Raw genomic sequence first — 21720 nt, forward strand, 5'->3', positions numbered from 1 at the left:
AGGGCGCTGGTGCAGGGGACCTGCGCTGGTCTGGGCGTGGGGGCGCGGGTGCCTGGAGCCTGGAGGGCGGGGGAAAGAGCCCCCGCACACGTACCTGCGGCAGGACAGGGGACAGACGGAAAGTGTCCCCAACTTCTCTAGGAGGCAGCAAGAGCACTCCACATCCTCGCAGGGAGCTGGGGTGCATTGCGGGGAAAATAAAGGCCTTGGATGTTGAGAGATTTGTCTCAGACAAACCTGGAGAAGTTCTAGCCTGTCTTCCTATCTTGTGCCTTTTTCATGACCAAGCTTGGCCCTTTGGGGGGCCTTTGGGGACAAACTAGAGAGTTCATCTCTGACCCCGATCAATTGATTGACTGACTGATTGATTCTGCACTGCAAATATGTTCTTAGATCACACTGCATTGTTCTGGGCTTTATGGTGAGCAAAGCCCAGAGATGCTGGCCCACAACCCCTTTCCTCCGACCCCTCAAATGAACAAAGCAACAAAACCTTTTCCTCTAAAATGCCTTTCTTCTGTCTTGCCTTGTTTCATTGCTACAGATTAAGCGAACAGGTTTGTCTCCAAACCTCCAAATTGGATGCGAAATTGTGGTGTCTATGTGTGCATTTTTGAGGAGAGCTTCCATAGATTTTATTTGATTCTCCCAAAGATGAAATAGCTAAACGCACAGCTTTAGGCCCGTCAACATGGATGTCCTGATGGTCTCTGTCTTTGGAGGGCCTGAGTTGCAGATTCTTATTTGAAAGCTGGGATTCGGAGAGAAGTTGGAGGGAGAGATTCTCTCACGGTTCAGGGAGGACAATATTCACCCACCAGCACAGATTTGTCTGAGCTGAGATCTGGTCTGTTTTCCACTGGTAGGAGATAAAATGAGTTTGCAAATATATAGATGAGGAAACCAAGGCGAATCTTTGTGAATGGGAGGCCTATCCTGGTTTCTTCTTGGTAACCAAAAGTGAGCCCCGCGGTGGAGTTTCCAGGAGCGCTGAGGGAAGGTGAGAGGCGCAACGGTCCCCTGGTCCACTGGAAACTTGGGAGAAGAAGGAGGGATTGGATGTTAACCCAGCCTTGGAGAGCACCAGGAAAACCTGGGGTGTATGTGGGGGTAAGGCCGAGGGATGCCCTGTGGCAGGGCGGGGGGGAGGAGTATTAACAGATATCCTTGAAAAATCACAGATATCCTTGAAAAATCACATTTCATCAGTAATCCCACTTTATTTGTTTCCCACCAAATGGGCAGGAATACTATAGACATAAGGAAGTAAAAGCTGCCACGTGAGTAGAGGCAGTATTTCTGGTCCTGCCCCCGTTATCCCAGTGTGAGGTTCATGGACAGGCTGGCCCTAGGATAATGGTCCCCAAAACACTGACATCCTGCAGGTAGCTTCAAGCAATCCCAATCTCTTCCCAATTTTAGAGAAAAAATAGAGGGTAAAATTAAAATGTGTTTTTTTTTCCTTTATAAAATTTCCCCAAATCTTCAGTGCCTGCTTTTATTTGTGTGACATCTTGTTTAGGTCAGAATTATATATCTGGTTACGTTGAGACGTGAGAGATCATTATTTCCAGCTTAAAAAACGCCCATCAGTTCTAGGTGGCCTGAGATCCACTGTTGTCGCAGAGTAGGGAACGCATCGCATTACTCTTTAATGTCCTTTGAATGGAAATGCTTCCCTTGTGGACACCCGGAGCTCTGGTGGCAGCAGGGAATGGCACAGGACCTGGGGCTGTCGAGGAAAGAAACTGCCTCATTCTACTTGGCTCGCAGCCCAGAACAGTGTTTGTCTGCTGTTCTTAACTTCACACGTATTTTGTAAACTTAAACCGCTCTTTTGGCGAGCTTTGTGGGAGAGGGGTTAAATTGCTTAGCCCCTCCTCCCTTACAATTGGTCAGTCTGCTTCATTAAATCCCAAGCTGAACTGCTGTTTTTCAAATAATAAAGTGGTTGTTTCTACTTACAACCTGTCTTTTCCTGATAGGATTATTGGTTAAAATGGCCCCATCACACCGCAGAGGTTTATTTGGCAATGGCAGAAATTAATTTTGCCCCTTAGTTAAAGTCATTAAAGAACCACACTTTTAAAAAAATAATAATAGTAATAATAAGTGCTGCTTCACTAGCCCTTCAGCACAAGATACATTTTATTGATGTTGCTCATTGTTCTTTTATGTATTCAGCAAATATTTATTGAGCACCTTCTGTGTGTTGGGCCGCTGTTTCTGCTTTCAAGGAGTTGACAGATAAGCCCTGTGGACTTGAATCTTGATTTGCTAAGAGCTGACTTCGGGAGGGGCCGCTTCAGGAACACCCCGACCATGGCCATATTCGTTGGATTTCCATTGCTGCCTCCTCTCCGTGCATGAGTCCATTCCCCCTGGTGTTGGCCAAGGGAGAAGCTACTCACTGTGGTTTCCTGCCTCACTGCACCCTTGCTGGTCAGCAGTGCCCGACTCCTGTCATCTCCATGGCTGTGTAGGTGCTGGTTCTGTGAAGAGCATGGCCAGTGAACGTCAATTAACTAGCCAAGGAGAGAAGCATTCACTCTGGGTAGGTCATGCATGGTCCCAGGGAGCACTGGTTTCTCTTGGGAGGACCCTAACAACTGCCCAGTGGCAAGTTACACATCCCTGGGCTACTGTTTTTCTAATTCATTCAGAATAAAAGTAATAAATGTTTAAGTGCTTTCTAATCTGCACCCAACATGAGAGCTGGAAGAATATATTCAACACCAACCAACAGGGAAGGATTCTACTAGTTTTGGATTGGTTCAGTTGGGCCAGTCGGAAGGATATTTCTGTTGCTACACTGAGGAAAAGCTTGATGGTACAGATTTTATTACCAGATAATAGCAGTAATGGTGGCAGGCACTGATATAGATGTGCCACGCACCTGTCAAAACACTTTATGTAGATTAACTCATTTAGTCTTCTCTCAACCCAAAGTGGGTACCATTATTATTGACATTTTAGCTTTGGATCAGACAATTTAGAAGTCTGATTTATTGAGCACTTATTTCCCTCTTGCCTACTCATTGTGAGAGGCAGCCCAGCTCTGCAAACAGACTTGCCCTGTTCTCTAACTGGATTCACTATTAACTAGCAGTATAACCTTGAGCAAGTCATTGCCTTTCTGTGCTTTAGTTTTCTCATCTGTAAAATGGGGGTGATGAGGGCACTATTCCATTAGGCTGCTGTCAGGATTGAATGAATGTACATATGTAAGATACTTAGAAGGGTGCTTTGTACACAGGAGGCACTATGATGTTTATTATTAGCTATTCTTTTTCTTTCCAGCTTCATCTGCCAATACCCCCTAATATAGCAGCCATGCTGAGCTACTTAGAGTTCCCCTGGACCTCCTCAACTCTCATACGTCTCTGCCTTTGCATATGCTATTTCCTTGCCTAGAATGACTTTCCTACCCTCTTGCTATGTCAGCTTACATGTTCCCTCACATGTAACTTACCTTTAATGCCCTCTGTTATTCTCCAGGTAGCTGTTTCCACTCTTCATTAAGATCTTAGCAGCCTTGTACCATTCATCTATCAAAGGACTTAGTGATTAACAATTACCTAACAATTATTGAGCACTTATGTGCCCAGTAGTGTCCCATGTATTTTTCTTGATTTTCTTTTTATATATTGACAGCTCTATGAGGTAGGGTTATATTTGCTTAAATTATTTCCGTGTTCATCCCCCCCAGTAGACTGTGATAGTCGCTTGTACATTTGTGTGTTATTCATTTCGTATCTCTAGGACCTGGCAGAGTGCCTAATTAATACACAGTGGGCACTCCATAAATGTAAAGGGGATGCATTTTTACCAACAGCTGTTTACATTCAAATAATAAGCTAATTGTAAGTAATTCTTTTATAGAATCTTCATGCTTTTCTCACTGCAGAAATTCACTCTCAAAATTTTAGAAAACACCGATAAGAAAGAAGAAGGAAGTCCACATCCCACTCCTCCCAGCCCTAGAGAGTCTAAACAACTTGCTTAGGGAAACACAGCTGGCTACTCATCAACCAAACTGAGAATCCAAGTCAGGCATCTGGTGATAGAGCCCAAGCTCTTAAGGCTGTGATACTGTTGCTCCTCTTCCTCTCCACCTCCAGCCCCCGGCCCTCCACCCCCACACACAATGAACAAATTATGTTAGCTTATTAACGTGTGTTGGAAGAGCTGAAATTTGAAATGAAATCTACCATACAAACAACGGTGCAATGCATGAAATCTACATTTTAAAAAATTTTAGTATTCAGTCTTTTCATGCCTTTGTCCTTTCTGTTCTTGTCAGTTTTTTAGAGGCAGCGTAGTGAGGTAAGGTAGAAAGAGCATAGCTGTGGCCCTGCCCTTGGAAATGTTAGCAGGGACAGGTTGCATAACCTCCCGCAGTCTTCGTTTCTTTCCTGAAAGGGCTATAATAAGAAACACTTCTCAGAGTTTTGTCAAGTAAGGCAGCCAAGTGCTTGATTCACGGTGGGTCTTGCCCAACAGAAATCTTGCCAAATTGTTCTCCCCATGTGGGTGTTTTCTTCCCCACTCCTTCATTTTAATCCTCATGGTAATTTAACTTTTACATTATTATTAGATGTCTTTAGTAACTTGTCTCACAGCCATTTTCTTAGAAATTCAATTTCATCTCCTGATGAAAGAGAAAAAAAAAAGTGGCAATTTAAAAATGTTAGAGCAATTTTCATTTAAAAGTGGATCAATGTTTTCCTTACCCTGTCGTTAATGTTTTCTGTTTTCTTTTTATCAGCGAGTTACTTCTCAGTCGATTCATATTGCCAAACTGCCCTCTCTTGTTTTCTTACAAGATGAAAGGAGACAACCATGAATGAGCCACTAGACAATTTTACAAACACTTCTGATTTCCCCGATTATGCAGCTGCTTTTAGAAATTGCACTGATGAAAAAATCCCACTCAAGAAGCACTACCTCCCTGTTATTTACGGCATCATCTTCCTGGTGGGCTTTCCGGGGAACGCAGTGGCAATTTCCACTTACATTTGCAAAATGCGGCCCTGGAAAAGCAGCACGGTCATCATGCTGAACCTGGCCTGCACCGACCTGCTCTATCTCACCAGCCTCCCTTTCCTGATCCACTACTACGCCAGCGGCGAAAACTGGATCTTTGGCGATTTCATGTGCAAGTTCATCCGCTTCGGTTTCCATTTCAACCTGTACAGCAGCATCCTCTTCCTCACCTGCTTCAGCATCTTCCGTTACTTTGTGATCAGCCACCCGATGAGCTGCTTTTGCATTCACAAAACTCGGTGGGCCGTGGTGGCCTGTGCTGGGGTGTGGATCATTTCCCTGGTGGCTGTCGTTCCCATGACTTTCCTGATCACATCAACCACCAGGACCAACAGCTCTGCCTGCCTTGACCTCACCAGTTCAGATGACCTCACTACCATCAAGTGGTACAATCTGATTTTGACTGCCACGACCTTCTGCCTTCCCCTGGTGATAGTGACACTCTGCTATGCCATGATTATCTACACCCTCAACCAAGGGCCGAGGACTCACAGCGGCCTGAAGCGGAAAGCTCGGAGGCTAACCATCCTGCTACTTCTTGTGTTTTATATATGTTTTTTACCCTTCCATATCCTGAGGGTCATTCGGATTGAATCTCGCCTGCTTTCCATCAGCTGCTCCGTTGAGAATCAGATCCATGAAGCTTACATCTTTTCTAGGCCCTTAGCCGCCCTGAACACCTTTGGTAACCTGTTACTGTACGTGGTGGTCAGCGACAACTTTCAGCAGGCCATCTGCTCCATGGTGAGATGCAAAGCCAGTGGGGACCTGGAGCAAGCAAAAAAGATCAGTTACTCAAACAACCCTTGACAAACTTCACTTACTCAACCAAAGAGAAAAGCCTCCTGGTACTTCCCCTGTACTTTCTAATTAGGCCAGAATATCTCCTTCAGTGGAACTCAGTAAACATTGTGCATTCATGTGTCAAGGCCAGGGCAGAACTGCTGGAGTCCTTTGCAACCCACTTGTTGAGTTCCTTCCTTAGGTAGACCTAAGAAGGGGCTACATGCATATCAGTAAAGGGTTAAAATGTACAACTGGAACTATTAAAACTCAGGGCCCTGTCGGAGGGAAAACACTTGCCCTCGGTCTCAGTAAGTTAGCACCTATAGGAGAAAGACAACTTTCACTCATGGTTTTATACTCCTTTATACTGGGGCCTATTTGTACTGAACCCCAAGACTATTCAAGGCACTATTTGTATCTTTTTCAATATTCTTTTTTTTTTACATTTCATATCTTTAAACCTCTTTTTCAAATTTTGCTTTGAGATTATTAAACTATATTTTTCACTAAGCTTTAGTCAATTTTGTAGATTAAAGCAAGTCAGTACCATCCACTTGAGATTTCAAAGATGTCAATGCAAATGACTAAAATGAATACCTGCAAGGTAATTGGGGTATTATAAGTATTGTTATAGATAATTTTTCAAGTTGTTATTAGATTTATAAAAAATATCAAGTTAATATTGGTTATTACCAACATGTTCTGGGGAGGGAGGAGGAACTTTTGGGGAACAGAAGTACTTTTAAATATCATGTATATATTGTGTATTAAACAAAATCTAACATATTTGTTATTTCTCTCTGTGGGAAAATATTTCAGGAAATACTAATTCTCTTTACATACCTTTCTCTTTTATGACTATCATGAAATTATGACTTCTATTACAATAGCTAAGCTATTTTTGAGTTGTGTATATGCTGAATTATCACTAAGTATAAATATCTGAGAAAATGCCTAGTCTGAATATTTATACACCTAGCAAATGTGTTGGTATAATTAATAAACTAATTTTAAAATCATTAGATTGGCTGGTAATATTTTTTCTGTGAAAACACAGCTTTGCCACAATTATATTTAGATGAAGGTTATGTTTACAAAACAAAAATAATTCCAAGAATCAGTTCTAGAATAAGGCTGGAATAGATAATTTAAGCAGAAGAAAGGTTACCATAGGAACTCTTTGTGGTTTCCAGGTTCTTCTAGGACATTACATCTGATATAGACCTAATTAAGGACGCTCCTCAGGAACCTCTCTCTGCCGGGCATGCCCGGATAAGAAAGAGGAAAGTCAATAGTTCTTTACATGAACTTTCTGGATGATGGAGTTCTCTCCACCCATCACCTTCCAAGTCATCTCTACTCCTGGACCTCACTAGAGCATATGGAATGAGCTATTTCACTAGAGGGCCAAGCATGCCTGTCCATGTGGCTGCATAGCATGGAGTAGCATTCAAGGGTCCATTTGGAACCTGGACACTAGGTAGTTCTTCTCTCCCCTCTCCCTACTACCCAGCCCAGCTCCTGGGGCAACACCAAAGTGTAATCAGATTAGCCTTTACGCCACTGCTGCTGTTATTCTAGCCCAGGGCATAAACCCCTTATCTATCTCTCTTCTCTCCTCTCCTCTCCTCTCCTCTCCTCTCCTCTCTCTCCCTCTTCTTATTTCAAAGTCTTCACCCACCTGAGAAAAATCACTTCAATCTCCTTCATGTCTATTTCAACTTGTCTCTGTAGCTTCTTTTATCCCTTTCATTCTATCAATTTACAGAACAATAAATCATCTCTCTGATATTAATTCTTCCACTTTGTCTTTGGTCCTTATTCTGCTTTCTTAGGGACCTCCTCTGACAACCAATCCCACTTTCTCCATTTTTTAACATTTCTATTACCCTGGATAATTGACCTTAGCTTGGGAAAGTGTATAATTTTCCTTTATCCTCAAAATACCTTCCTTGGATTCAGCTGTTCTGTCATTTTCTTATCTGGCTTGTTCCCTGCAGTTATGGGTCAGGTTCAGATGACTGTCTGCGTCCCAGGGTTCTGCTGAGAGAATATAATCACACAGATCCAAGCTAAATTGGATTCAAAGGGTAAGTTTTATTTTCCAAAGTAAAGAGTTCAGGGCTGTTCAGGGCTAATTGTGCTGGAGAATGCAGTTTGGAACTGAGGCCAAAAAAGAGATTGATGATACTTTCAAGGCCAGAATGGGACCCGAATGACCTTGCCTCACATGCCCAGTTGTAGGCAGAGAAAATGTAGGAACAAAAGGCAGAGCTCTGACTGTCTGCCAGGGAGGGAGCTGCCTGCTTGGTCTGCTGTCTGCACAAGGACTGGAGGCTCAAGGCAAGCTCACTGCCTCTGAGTGCAGGGAACTCAGAAAAAAAACCTGTAATGAACTTTGGAGACACAGTAACTCCTTCATTTTGTTTTTTAATTTAATATCATGGAAATTTTAAGTATTCACAAAATTAGAGAAAGTGATAAAATGAGCTCACATACCCATGCCTTAATTTCATCAATAATCAACATCCTACCATGCTTCTCCTGTTAACCCACCTTAGTGTCTGTGTGTCCTTCTGGACCAGTGCAGGCCATTTCGGTTTCCCCCGAGAAGGCCCCCAGAGGGGGCAGTGCAAGATATTGATAACCACAAGTTGAACCTGGCTCATGTGGCTCAGTGGTTGAGTGTCAACCTATGAACCAGGAGGTCACGGTTCAATTCCAGTCAGGGCACATGCCCAGGTTGTGGGCTCGACCCCCACTGTGGGACATGCAGGAGGCAGCGGATCGATGATTCTCTCTTGTCATTGGTGTTTCTATCTCTCACTCTCTCTCCCTTCCTCTCTGAAATTAATAAAAATATATTTAAAAATGAATAAAATATATTTAAAAAACAAACAAACAACAACTACAACATCATGGAGCACTTAAGACTAAACATTACTTCCTGTTCTAATTTTATTCTTAAATTCTACCCAGCAACACCATTTGATATAATAATCTTCCTGATACTATGTAATGAGCCCAAATGATATCAAATGATACAAGGCCAGCAATGTAAAAATGCCTAAGGTAGAGAGCCCTTTCCATTATTGAGCTTCAGGAAGAAATTAAATTATAATTTTTATGTTATTTTCCTTCAGCACTTTCATCTAAATATTTTCTATTGATCTGCCTTTCATTAATCCTGCCTTATATATATGCAATTTGCTATTAAACCCATTAGGAGAATTCCTAATGTCAGATATTATATTTTTTATCATTTATAGAATTTACATTGGATGCTCTTCACTAGTTCTACCATTTCAATGAATTTCTTCTCCTTATAATCTATTTTGGTCTGTTTTTCCCATCTTTTCTAGAATTGAATAATCATAGGTATTTTAAAGTCCTTATCTGTCCACTTCAATATCTGGATTACCTTTGAGTCTGCTTCTATTGTCTGCAATTTTCCTTATGTTTATGGGTTACGTGATCCTGTCTCCTTGCATGTCTACTTTTTTTTTTTATTAAATGACAGAAATTGGATATGAAAGAATCAATAAGTCTACCCTGAGAGATTTTTGTTAGTTTATTGTTCTATTATAAAATTTCCATTCAATTTCACTTCTCTTATACAATTCTCTCTTATTCACTAAATAAATCGTATTTTTCTTTGACTCTTTAGATGTATTTATATTGCTGTTTTAACATATTTGTCTATTAAATCCAGCATCTTGTTTGTATTACTTCTCTCTGGATGCTATAATAGATTACTGCAAATTTAGTGGCTTAAATTATACCACAACCTTTCTCTCTCTCAGAGGTCAGAAGTCTGAAATCAGTTTCACTGGACTAACGCCAAGGAATTGGCAGTCCTCCCTTACTCCTGAAGGCTCTAGAGGAGAATTAATTTCCTTGCATTTTCTTGCTTCCATAAGCCACCTTCCATCTTCAAAGCCAGTTCCATATCATCTTCAAATCTCTCAGACCTGTGCTTCTATCTAAATCCCTCCTCTCTCTAATTCTCCTGTCTTTTTATAATTGAAACTCTTGCAATTGCATTGGGCCTACCCAGATAATCCAGGATAATTTCCTCATCTCAAAATCCATATTTTAATCACATCTGCCAAGTCCCTTCTACTATGTAATGTAACATAGTCACAGGTTCTAAAGATTAGGAAGAGGACATTTTTGGAAGGCTATTATGCAACCTACCGCAGCGGTTTCTTAAATAACAACGGGCTAAAGTAACAATAATAACCATGTAGAGTGTCCTTGAGGTCAGTTTTTAATTGCTTTTCTTTTCTTGGCTATTGGACATGTTTTTTTCTGTTTTGTGTGCGTAATGGTTTTTACTGATTACTGGATATTGTAAATAAATCATCATGGTGACTCTAGATTCTATTATTGTCTCTGAAGGTTGTTGCCTTTTTCTCTAGGAGACACATCAATTTCTTGCTTACCTTGGAATTGTGTTGACTTGGTTTTACAAATTTTTAAGAACAGATTTGTGAAAAGCCCAAGGTGTTTCCCAAGCCCTTCCAATACAACAGGACTCAATCTGGTTCTTCTGTACTCTTATCCAGACTTGGTGTTAGGGTTTTTTGTTTGTTTGTTTTCTCAAAGCATATCTAAAATAGACTTCACTCTAGAGTCTAGGCCATTGTCTTTATTCCCAAGGCAGTTTTCTGCTGTCTCAGCAAGCTGAGTTAGCGGGATGTTAATGAGGTTTTTTCTCTCTGGATGGGCTGGAACACCAATGTCCCCTAGCACTGCTTACCCACTAGAATCTCTGAGGCCATAACAGCCTCTTTTTTATTAATCTCAAGTAGTCTCTCCCTGCAAACACAGCCCTTGGCCCAGGAATCTCAAGGAATCTCCATGCATTTCTGCCCATGATTCCTTCATCACTGATGCTCTGCTGCAAATATGTTAGATATGTCAACAATTTCAAACTCTGACCTATGCCTCCTCAACTAAATGGGACCACTATGCTCTGCTCAGACTCCAATTCTCTGTACCACGGTCAAGAATTGCCTAGCCAGAGAGCTGGGGTGATTGTGTTGCTTTGGCTATTGTCCTAAGCCTGAAAACATCAGCTTCATATATTTTGTCCAGTTTTATTGTTGTTAACAGTATGTGCCACTGTGATCTACCCCAGGTGAGGGAGCAGGTCCCATACTTCCTGCCTTTTCCATTAATGCTTTCTTATTCACCCTTCTAAAATGTGGGAGAGACCCCAATTTAAACATATCTCCTCCCCTAAAATGACAATGGAAATATAGCTATAAAGACATTGAAATTTTTGGAAACATAAAAAGGATGGATGAATGGTGATACGAAATGGAAATAAAGCTGGTAGTGGAGGGAATCCAGAGGCAAGCTAATGTATTCTGCTTAACTGCGAAATGCTCAAGAATTAGAATGACCAGCTACCTCTGAAAGAGGGTTATAGTGGGACTGACAATAAGAGATTTGATTTAAAGCCTGAATAAGAGACAATTACATCCCTAGATATTCTATTTTGTCCTATGCAAACCAATGACTGCTCCTTTTCCACACCAAGAAAATGCTAAGCTTTTCATTCTGGGGAGGTTGAAGCAGAAAGATTCTTAACTTGAAGACAACAGACACAATTAAAGGTGGAGTGAAAGTGAGGTCCTAGATACTAAATAGAAACATTTGGCTCTGATAACCCTTGCAGTTCATGCATACGTTCCCTAGCAGAATATTGGTGAATTATTCTCTAGGGCAGTGGTTCTCAACCTGTGGGTTGCGACCCCTTTGGGGGTCAAACGACCCTTTCACAGGGGTCGCCTAAGACCATCGGAAAACACATATAATTACATATTGTTTTTGTGATTAATCACTATGCTTTAATTATGTTCAATTTGTAACAATAAAAATACATCCTGCATATCAGATATTTACATTACGATTCATAACAGTAGCAAAATTACAGTTATGAAGTAGCAACGAAAATAATTTTATGGTTGGGGGTCACCACCACATGAGGAACTGTATTAAAGGGTCGCGGCATTAGGAAGGTTGAGAACCACTGCTTTAGGGGAATGGAAACTATAGCCATAACAGATACAACTAGTGATGTACAAGATCCTGTTTTAACCGTTTTCTTCACAAATCCAGTCAATCTAACTTTAGAGCCCTCGTGCAGAACCACTGCACTCTGCTGATTTGCACAAAGAGACAGAGTTTTCTAGATGCCAGTTGGGGAACAGCTCAGCCTGCTCTCCCACAGTGATGCCCACTAGTTGACCTGCCTTGTTGACTTAGCTTGGTAGTGTCTCACTCTTCAGAATGAGTGGACAGCCACCAATAACCAGGCAACTGTAGAGACCCTACCCTGTATTAGGAATCAGAGGTTCTAAAATGAAAAAATGGGGTGAGGGAGGGGCATTCAGGGAAACAGAAACAATGTAGGGAGCATAAGAAACAAAATTTTTAAACCTATAATTAAGACTCTCAGAGACATCCTTGAAAAAGACCAGGAAGTTCTAAAGGAATGAGCATTCAAAGAGAAAAGGAAAAAGAAAAGAGCTCTTGGATGGCTTAAGCAGGGGCATATTAGAGGGCATGTTCCAACTGCCCTCCATGAACTGCCTACAAGTTGGCACGTGCTATGCACTGGGAGGTAGGAGTATTCTTGGCCTCTCCTTTTAGTCTATTCTAACGTATATCTAAAAGAACCTCTTCCAGGCTGGTAGTATGATGCTAGAGTTATTCTTGATTTCAGTGTAGGAGAAACATTCTCGGATTTTTGTTGTGCATTTCAAAGGTGTTAGGAAAGTAGGGTTTTTAAAAGTGCATCTAAAGCACCATGTTTTTTGGAGTTGTTCTATTTTTCATATTTACTTTGTCTCTATGATTACATATTATACGATGTAGGAGTAGTTTTATGTGATTGCATAATAGCATGTAATTAATTTTTCATGATTTTGGAAATATGCCCACAGCCTGAGCACATTGTTTTTCTTTCTAGAAATGCTTGATAACATTACATTCATGTTTCTGAAGGGTGTTTTTTGAATTAATCACAATACCTTCTGAAAATACTTGAAAAATAAAACATAGATGCATAAAACATTCTTCATTCAGTTTCAATCTTTGCTTGTTGAGCACAGGTATTTATAGTACAGAGGAATGTATGGCTACATATTTAGGACTACAATATCAATTTTAACTCCTATTTTGTTAAATAACACCAGCATCTTTTGAACCCCTACTATGTGTAAAACACTGTGCTATACCCTGAAGATAGAAACCTTAGTAATAATCAGTTCTATTTTCAAAGATACTATAATATTGCATATCAGCTGCATTATCCATATGGGCCTTTTGGGTTGAGCATTTATGTTATGCTGCAAGTACTTACCAAAACTCAATGAAATGTCTGTTCAGTTCTTTTTGTCATTATAGTTTATCATTATTCTAAAGAGCTAAATCCAAAGGGAGTGTTTCGGGAACATATATAATTATCTAATCCCTCTAATCAATAGCCCTAAAATGCATTCTAAATGCTAAATGAACAGAAATATCCTAGGGTTTTAATTGTACATGGTTAAATGCCCCATTTATCTGTTTAAATCCACTTAGGTGATGAACTATAGGGCAGTACTTGGTGTTACATACTTAGTATTATCCCATTTTCAAAGACAGCATTATAAATATCTGAATCTTACCCATGATAACCAATAAAAAGAAATCTATATATACGCCATACCTGATGCTCTCTGTATCAAATAACAAACTTGCTCCTTCTTGCAAAATATTTTCTGAGTCCACCTAAAAGTGTAAATAATAGTGCTGGTGTTTTTTCCTTTAAATTACTCCTTCTTGCAAAATATTTTCTGAGTGTAAATAATAGTGCTGGTGTTTTTTCCTTTAAATTGGGGAGCAAACCAGTATTTGTATTCAAGAATTGAAACAAGGGCAATGTTAAAGCCCCTGTTCAAGTTTTAAGCATTTGTGAAAATACTACTAAGTTAGGCTTTTTCTGCATCTTTTTCCGACCTCCCAGCCCAGGATGGCCAGTCCTACAACTTCTCTTTCTTATTCATGACCGGCTTTAGGTACTTTATCATATAGGACGTGGATTACCACTCTTCCATGTCCATATGTTTTTTTTCTTCCCAGGGAGGTTATTAACTCCTCCATGCATGGTCACATTTATTTGTGTTTCCAGTTCCTGGCAATATGCTAGGAGGCATGCCATATAGAACAAGCACAACAATGAGACTCTTTTAGAATGAAATACCTGCTTTTTAATCCCAATTCTTACTCAACCGATTTCTGCGTATGGAAAAATTCATGCTTAAATTGAGTCTTTGTATTGCCTTTGAAGACAGGGAAAAGACTTCTGTTTCTGGTAACATGCTAGATTAAATCTACTGCACAACCTTCCAATAAAAAAAACAACAACAATGAAATTGACTAAATCGAAGATGTTCACAAACATCTGAACATGCTCACTGAGCTGGTAAAAAACCAAAGACTCCACAAAGGGGAAAAATAAATATGAAGGTGGGAAACTAGAAGTCAGTGGGCAGCAAAAGCAGCAATTTTCCAAATTGTATCTGCAAAACCCTGATGCTTTTGAGCCTTAGTTTTGATATCCATGTGAGGATGAGTAGGGCTATATCCTGGTTGACCCAGGACAGTACTAGTTAATGCCTGTTGCCCTGGTATAGTTATTAACAGCACCCAGTTTTATTCTTAAAAGCCCCTGGAATGATATGTGGTCATCCTAAGTGTAAGAGAGAGGACATAATGCATGGAACTCAAAAAGGTAGGGATTCTAATAGGAGGTCCTTGCAAAACTCTGCCTGTCAGTGGGTTCTGCTCTCCATGCTAGGGTGAATGATAAATAAGACTATGAAGCAGAAGGGAACAGAATATAAAATAGTCTGCATTTACTTTGACATTAGGTAGAAGGAAAATGAATTTGCCCCTGAGAAATCATAGACAGCATCAAGCTCTCATGTAAATTTGTTGTTACCTGCATGTTAAAATTGAAATTCAAGTGGAGAATTGAATTTTAAGTGATCTCCAGATGGGTAGTACCACCAGGCAACTGGCAGAAGCATACGGGAGACCTCTCTGAGGGAACACAACTTTAACCTAGGTCTCCAGGAATTCCTACTGGTAAAGTTTCCAAGGAAAATAATGAGAAACACATTTAAAAGGAGTTCGCAAGAAATGCCAACAAAAAAAGGCACAAAAGATGAAATACGTCAGGATTAGAGGATGGAAGAATCAGACTGTCAAAGATTTCACCTGTGAAAATATCAGACACTATTGTAAAACAGAATGTTTATTTTGTTAAAAAAAAAACAACCACCTGAATCCTCAGAAGAAGGATGATGGAAATGAGACTATAAAATGATTAAGCAATTTAAAGAAAATGAACAGGCTTCTAGAAATAACAAATATAATAAATTGAAATAAAAATTGTTAATGGCTTGCTAAAACAGGAGATTAGACTCAGTAAGAAGAGAATTAATGAACTGGAAGTGAGATGAGAAAAAACTATCTAGAAAGCAACACACAGAGGAACAAGAAAATAAAAAATATGAAAGAGTTAGACCTAGAGTAGAGGGTGAGAAGGTCCAACATGTATATGACGGGACTTTCAGAAGGAGATAAAAAAAGAGAATAGAGAATAAGGGGAAAAAACAAAAACAGTTGGATTATTAGGTTAAAAGTGTTTATTGTATTAATAAAGAAACAAACACATGGATTATACAAAAGAAAGCTTTGCAGAGAAAAGTAATGAAAATCTGTCATAAACGAAGGTTTATGATTAATCCATTTCTGTTTACCTGGCAGTTATAAAAGTTAAATAAATAAATATTAGTTAATCAAAATGAAGTCATAAAAGAAGGGGAAAAAGAAACAGAGAGTAGAACAAACAGATGTCATAAAATAAGATGAAAGAACAAACACAAATATGTCAGTATCACAATAAATGTGAAAAGACTAAATACTTCAGTTTCAAAAAAGTTTTCAGACTACACTTTACAGTACTATAATCTATGCTCTTTTAGAAAGAAAGAGCTAAAGATAAAACTTACTTATAAGAAAAAATTAAAAATGGAACATACCTATAACAATGAAAGAAACAGGATTAGAAATTGTCTCAACACAATAGAAGTTTACTACTCATTTTTAAAAAAATCAGCAAAAGTGTGTTAGAAGGTAGCTTTTGTCCAAACAGTGATTCAGAGACCCAGATGTCTTTCAATTCATGACTCCTCCACGGTCTCAGGCCTCAGTCTTCTTTTTAACTACCCTCTTATAACCACTTTTCACACATTCCATTAGTAATCCCTGGTCACTGTTCCCTCCAAGTGCTCTGGATGGAGGAGATCTTCATTATCTGGTTATTTAGGAACTAAATATGTATTGGGGTTTCCAATGCGGTACATAAAGGAGGAGCAGATTAAAGATAACTTCAATATAAAAGCTCCTTCAGTAAAAAAAGAAAAAGGAAAGGAGACAAGAGTCAGGAATTGTGAAATCCTGTCAATGGGCTTGGTGAAGACCCATTTCCTGTCTGTGGGGGGAAGTTCCTTGATTAGACTCAAGTCTGTTCTCCAGAAGAAACTTTTTTTCACTATTCCCTTCTGCCCAGGGGACACTCCCTGATGCTTCCTCCTGAGGCAGTGGATTCAGGCTTTGCAAGAATCAGAATCCTCTGGAGGCTTGTTACAACAGGTTGCTGGACACCATCCCTAGGATTTCTGATTCAGTGAGTCTGGGAATTTTTGCATTGCTAGCAAGTTCCTAGGCGATGGTGAGGCTGCTGGTTTGGGGACCACACTAAGTGAGAACTATGGTCCCGACGCCCCATCTGAAATGGGCTGAAGGAACGTCTCCTCCTCGAGGGAGTCCTATTTTCACTGCCAAATTCTTGCTGGGGCAAGTTTGGAGGCATGGGGGCAATTCTACAGTCACAGACTTCTTAAAGCCAGATTGCAGTGTGTTTAGCAAGACAATCCCTACAGATATTTAGTAGGCTCCTCAGCTATTTGCTTCCATTACATTCCAGGTATGAATAACCAGATTAGTTCTTTCCTGGGCATAGCTCTCCCTCTGACTCATATCTCTGCTTTCTGCTCCCCACCGCCCACAGTTGTCTCTTCCAGAGTACCTTGTACACTGGCAGGCACCGGGAGGTCATCTCATAAAATAACCTTGAGTTGGAAAGAAATAACTTTCGTCTGATCTTTGCCACAGGGCCCAATCCCTTCATGAAACTGAAAATTCCTAATGAACCTTTGTTGTGCAAAGTCCTTTTCAGTCTAATTTTTAAATCCTGGCTTAGAGTACAGAAACAGCTCTGCCTATCCTTGAAACTCTACATTTCTGGCCTCTTTCCATTCCTTTCTAGCTCTTCTCTCAAGCCAACCATTTGTACTCATTCTTTTGTTTTTACACTTTGCTATAAGCAATGAGGACAGACCAATATACATGAACATTTCTAGCTCCTTCCAACTACTTCCACACAGCTGCGCATCTACTAGGGCACTTGATTTGCTTTTACAAAAACAGCAGGCAAAACTTTATGCTACGATATAGTAAAGCTTTCTGTATTTCCATCTTGTTTTATATTTTCCTTCACTGCCTGTCCCTCATCCACTGTGTCAATGCCATATTTTAGAATTTGTTAAGGCAGCTTCCTACTTCAAAATACCAGTTTCCATATTGGTTAGGGTAATATTAGCTGATGAAACAAAATAGTCCCCAAATTTAGTGACTAACAAATAGAAGTCCTTTTGTTGCTCAAGTGGCTGCCCAACATAGGTCTTCCTGGTTGCAGGCTGTTTCCATATATGCAGGGATTCAAGCATCTGTGTTCCTTTCATCTATAGCTTCCCTAAATCCTAGCATCCCAGAGTCCTTGCATGTTTGTGGATGAGGAAAGAGAAGGCACACATTTCTTATATAAGTGCTACATCACTTCTACACATATTCCATTGGCAAGACCTAGCCACATGACCCCATCTGGATGCTAAGGAGGATTAACTTATTGCTGCCTGAGCAGCTACTTCTCCGAAATCATTGTTTTCTGGAAAGGGAGAGGGGCATGAGAACTTGGTGGACCATTAGCTTTCTTGATCGCAAAAATAAAAGGTGCTACAGTAACACTTCAGAAGATATAGGGGCCTATCTTTAAAAATCGGGGGAAAAAGGAGTTTCAAAGAAGCCACAAAAAATATAAACCATAAATAAACTATTGATGATTTCAACTACATAAAAATATCAAGAGCTTCTAGTGAGCAAAATATATCACAAAGAGAGCAAAAACACTAGCATCAGACTGTCTTTGATGGCTATCTGTTGAAGATTCTTGCTATGTAAACAACTGACCCTACACATCCAGAATACACAAAGAACTCTTACAAGTGAATAAAAACGACGGTTAAGTAGCAACCATAAGTAAAAATACATACATAGATAGGTATCTCCCAGTAGCAGCATGAATGGCCCACAGGAACATGGAAAACTGCCTAAACTGGTTAGAATTCAGAGACATGAAAATTGAACTATGGTGAGCTGCCATTTCCCACCTATCGGTTGGTAAGTGTTTAAAAGTTGGATGATGTAAGTATCAGTAAGGAGCTGAAACAAAGTGAGTTCTCTTACAGTCTTGTTAGGAAAGGATGCACACACTAATTTGTAAAACAATTTGGCGTTATCTCACAAAGGGAGTGGTAGTGTTTCATTATTTAATAGTTAGCTGTATAGATACGTGTGTGTGTGTGTGATCTAGCTAACAATATGAACATTGCAAACAGTAATCTTTTGAAAACATGACGTAAGAATGATGGAAAAGATGGTGTCGGTGGTCACAGCTTCGCTGCATTGGACACGTTCTGTAACAATGTTTCATTATTTAATAGTTAGCTGTATAGATACGTGTGTGTGTGTGTGTGTGTGTGTGTGTGTGTGTGTGTGTGATCTAGCTAACAATATGAACATTGCAAACAATAATCTTTTGAAAACATGATGTAAGAATGATGGAAAAGATGGTCTCAGTGGTCACAGCTTCGCTGCATTGGACACATTCTGTAACATATTATACTGCTTCTTCATCCTGTCCAGCTATTTAGAACTGCTTCTGTCTTCCATGACCATATAAGCCAAGGATAAACATTACGTCTTAGGTGAACATGAAATGCTAATCTGAACAAATCCTCCTCATCAATTTAATCCCTTGAGAATTGGTGAGTAAGGGAGCGAGAGTGCAGAACAATGGAATGTTTTCCATCCCCAAATGCAGTCCTCTGGAGGCAACCCATGCAGGAAGCACACCTTCTGTTTATGTCAGAGGGGTTAATTAAGAAAAGTTGGTGTCATTTCCAATAATTACTAGGGATCAAAACTTACAAAAGGCATGATGAGGGCCTGGCAGCTACACCAAATAAATCTGCCTGCGACCACACAGCCGTAGCTGTTACATCTCAGAACATCTTTTGCAAATCACCTTGGCTTTCATACAGCCCGAGCATGAGAAGAGGCTGATCCTACCAAGTTCACTGGACTTGAAAGCAGGAGGAAGGGCCCATATGGCTCTACTCAATGGCCTTAAAAACTGCCAGGAGCCATCTTCCATTTCCCAGAGGAGTGAATGTTAAGCTTCTCTCCCAGAGCCAGAATTGAAGGACAGAAAGAGGCTCTTCTCCGTTAACTTTCAAACCGAAGCAACCAATTATCATCAACTATAAAATGTAGCCTTAATGGGGTAGGATTTCCAACAATCCTGTGTTGGGAGCACGGGAAAGGGCGTTGGAAAAATAAAGGGGAAGTCTAGCCTGTCTTTGTGGATGTGAGCCGAAGCCGTCCCCGAAGCCCCCTCCCAGGGAAGGCACTCCACAAACACTTCACGCAGCGCAGTAAACACGCAGCAACCTTGCCTTTTATCTCCCGAAGGCGGAATTCTGCTCCCTAATTGTCCATTAGCTCGCTTCAAATGGCAGAAACAAAATAACCACTAGAGGGCATAGAAAACCTTATTAGAAGTAAAAGTGCCTCAGAGAAAACCATCAGTACCTAAAAAAAAAATGAGAAGCTGAAATGCCAGCTTAGCTAAATACAGTCCGGAAAGGCAAATACGATTCTCCTTTTGGACTGTGAGTAAAATTGGCAAAATTAGTAAATGTTTATATTTTTCCATCGATGTGAAGCAATTTCTAACTTCCCTTACTATTTAGATTAGCTCACAGATAAAAGTGTTTGTTTGTTTTTAATTTCCCTCCGTAAAGGTTCTTTATAAAAATTAATGGAATGGAGGCACTGTTGGTTTATAAAACCAACACTTTACCAACGTACTCTGCTTAGAGAATAATCTAAGGGAGCCCTGAACGAGAAGAGAGAGGGTCTATCCAGTGTGTAGTGATTTTGTTTAGGAAAAATTGGGCTCCTCTGCTTTAGGAATCTGTGCAGGCTTTGGAGTCCTGCTTCCTGATAAAAATGAATCGCTAGGTCATGCTACAACTTCACTTGCTAACCACACTTTCTTTGTTTGCCCGCTGAGCTACAAAATCTATAATAATAAATATAATAATAAAAGTGTAATATGCTAATTCAACCAGATGTCCTTCCAGACAAAGCGGGTGCTGCAAGGGAAGCTCAAGTCCCAGGTGCCAGAGGGAAGCCAGTGCCAGCAGCAGGGGGGTGGAGGGGGAGGGAAGGAAGGAAGGCCTACTCTTGCACGAATTTCATGCATCGGGCCTCTAGTATCTCCATATTACCCAAACCACTGTGAGCTACATATAACCCTCAATAAGCATTGTTGCATAAAGAAGACAAGGACCTGAGGCTGTACCTGCCTGGGCAAGGAGGGGCAGAGTATGTGGGCCACAGAGGAAATGCTGAGGGAAGTTTTGTTTATTCCAACAGATATTCATTGGTTTTAAACCTGCGGGGAGAATGGAAGTAAAGGGAGAAATTGACAAGAAAGGGTAAAAAGTTATCTTGTGAGTTATTTGGTTAAATGGAGTTTATGGCCAAATAGAAGGGAAAAGGAGAATGAACAATGAATGGAAGGAATGCTTCATTATAATAGAGTGAGTATATGGTGATAACATTTCAACATGGAGACCGCTGCTTCATTTTGTTTTGGGGAATAGAAACATGGACGAAGTGCAGGTGGAAGCTTTTGGATGAGACTCTAATCTCTAGAGCCAGGTAGTTTCCAGACCAGGAATTCAGTGGAATCTCACCTAAAATTCCCTTGGGTGTCAGAGAGATCCCAAGTGAGCAGAAATCATGAGGCTTTAGTTCCCTCTTGGAAAGGCAGTCCTTGTGCTTAATTCTTTACTCTGTGCTTGGCGTGACACATACAACAATGAAGAATTTTCAAACCAGAATTAAGAGAAACCATTAGACCCTATAAAAATAAAATGGTAATGGTTATGATGATGATAGCAAAGCCTTTATAATACTTGGTTGTAAGCACTTCATATATATTAACTCATTTAATCCTATGAATTAGAAAGTATTATCATTATCCCCATTTTATGGATGGAACTGGAGCACAGAGATTAAGGGACCTGCCCAAGGTCACACAAGTAAGACACAGTGGAAATGCAGTGGAACTGGAGCAATATGTCTCGGGTTCTACAATTTTAACCACTAGTTGAACTGCTTCTCTAATCAATGAATATGTCTTGCTAGTATTTCTATTGTCCATCTACGCTAATAATAGACAAACATGGTAATTGACCGTACCTTCACTATGCCCACCATTGGCTGATCAGAGCGATATGCAAATGAACCGCCAACAAAGAGGGCGGCTAATTTGCTTACTGCAGGCAGGGCGGGACAGCGAGAGCCGCCATCCCCTCCGTATGCAACCTGGGGGCGGGGGCTCAGGCGAAGCAA

General features: G+C 40.3%; 1 protein-coding gene and 2 long non-coding RNA genes across 5 annotated transcripts in view; 1 reads left to right on the plus strand and 2 right to left on the minus strand.

The window, feature by feature from the left end:
• Window positions 1-2170: 2170 nt before the first annotated feature.
• Window positions 2171-7100, minus strand: LOC106724089. The gene is made up of 4 exons (XR_001359849.1): window positions 7001-7100; window positions 4734-4818; window positions 3473-3548; window positions 2171-2492 (listed from the first exon to the last, which is right to left on the minus strand). It is a non-coding gene; the product is annotated as an uncharacterized LOC106724089 (long non-coding RNA).
• Window positions 4827-6578, plus strand: OXGR1 (oxoglutarate (alpha-ketoglutarate) receptor 1). The gene has a single exon (XM_014530086.1). It carries the CDS (start codon window positions 4843-4845, stop codon window positions 5854-5856), a length of 1014 nt encoding a protein of 337 aa, XP_014385572.1. The 5' UTR covers window positions 4827-4842; the 3' UTR covers window positions 5857-6578.
• Window positions 7101-7800: 700 nt separating the features above from the next.
• LOC106724090 overlaps window positions 7801-21720 on the minus strand; it is a 17074-nt gene continuing 3154 nt past the window's right edge. The window contains exons 3-4 of one of the 3 annotated variants that reach the window (XR_001359850.1): window positions 13556-13617; window positions 7801-7875 (exon numbers count right to left, since the gene is read on the minus strand). This is a non-coding gene — a long non-coding RNA (uncharacterized LOC106724090). Of the gene's footprint in view, window positions 7876-8388; window positions 8568-13555; window positions 13618-21720 lie in introns of those variants that run through there. The other 2 variants (XR_001359852.1, XR_001359851.1) reach the window with 2 other exon arrangements.

Source organism: Myotis brandtii, unplaced genomic scaffold, assembly GCF_000412655.1.
Source record: "Myotis brandtii unplaced genomic scaffold, ASM41265v1 scaffold71, whole genome shotgun sequence".
NCBI classification, from domain to species: domain Eukaryota; kingdom Metazoa; phylum Chordata; class Mammalia; order Chiroptera; family Vespertilionidae; genus Myotis; species Myotis brandtii.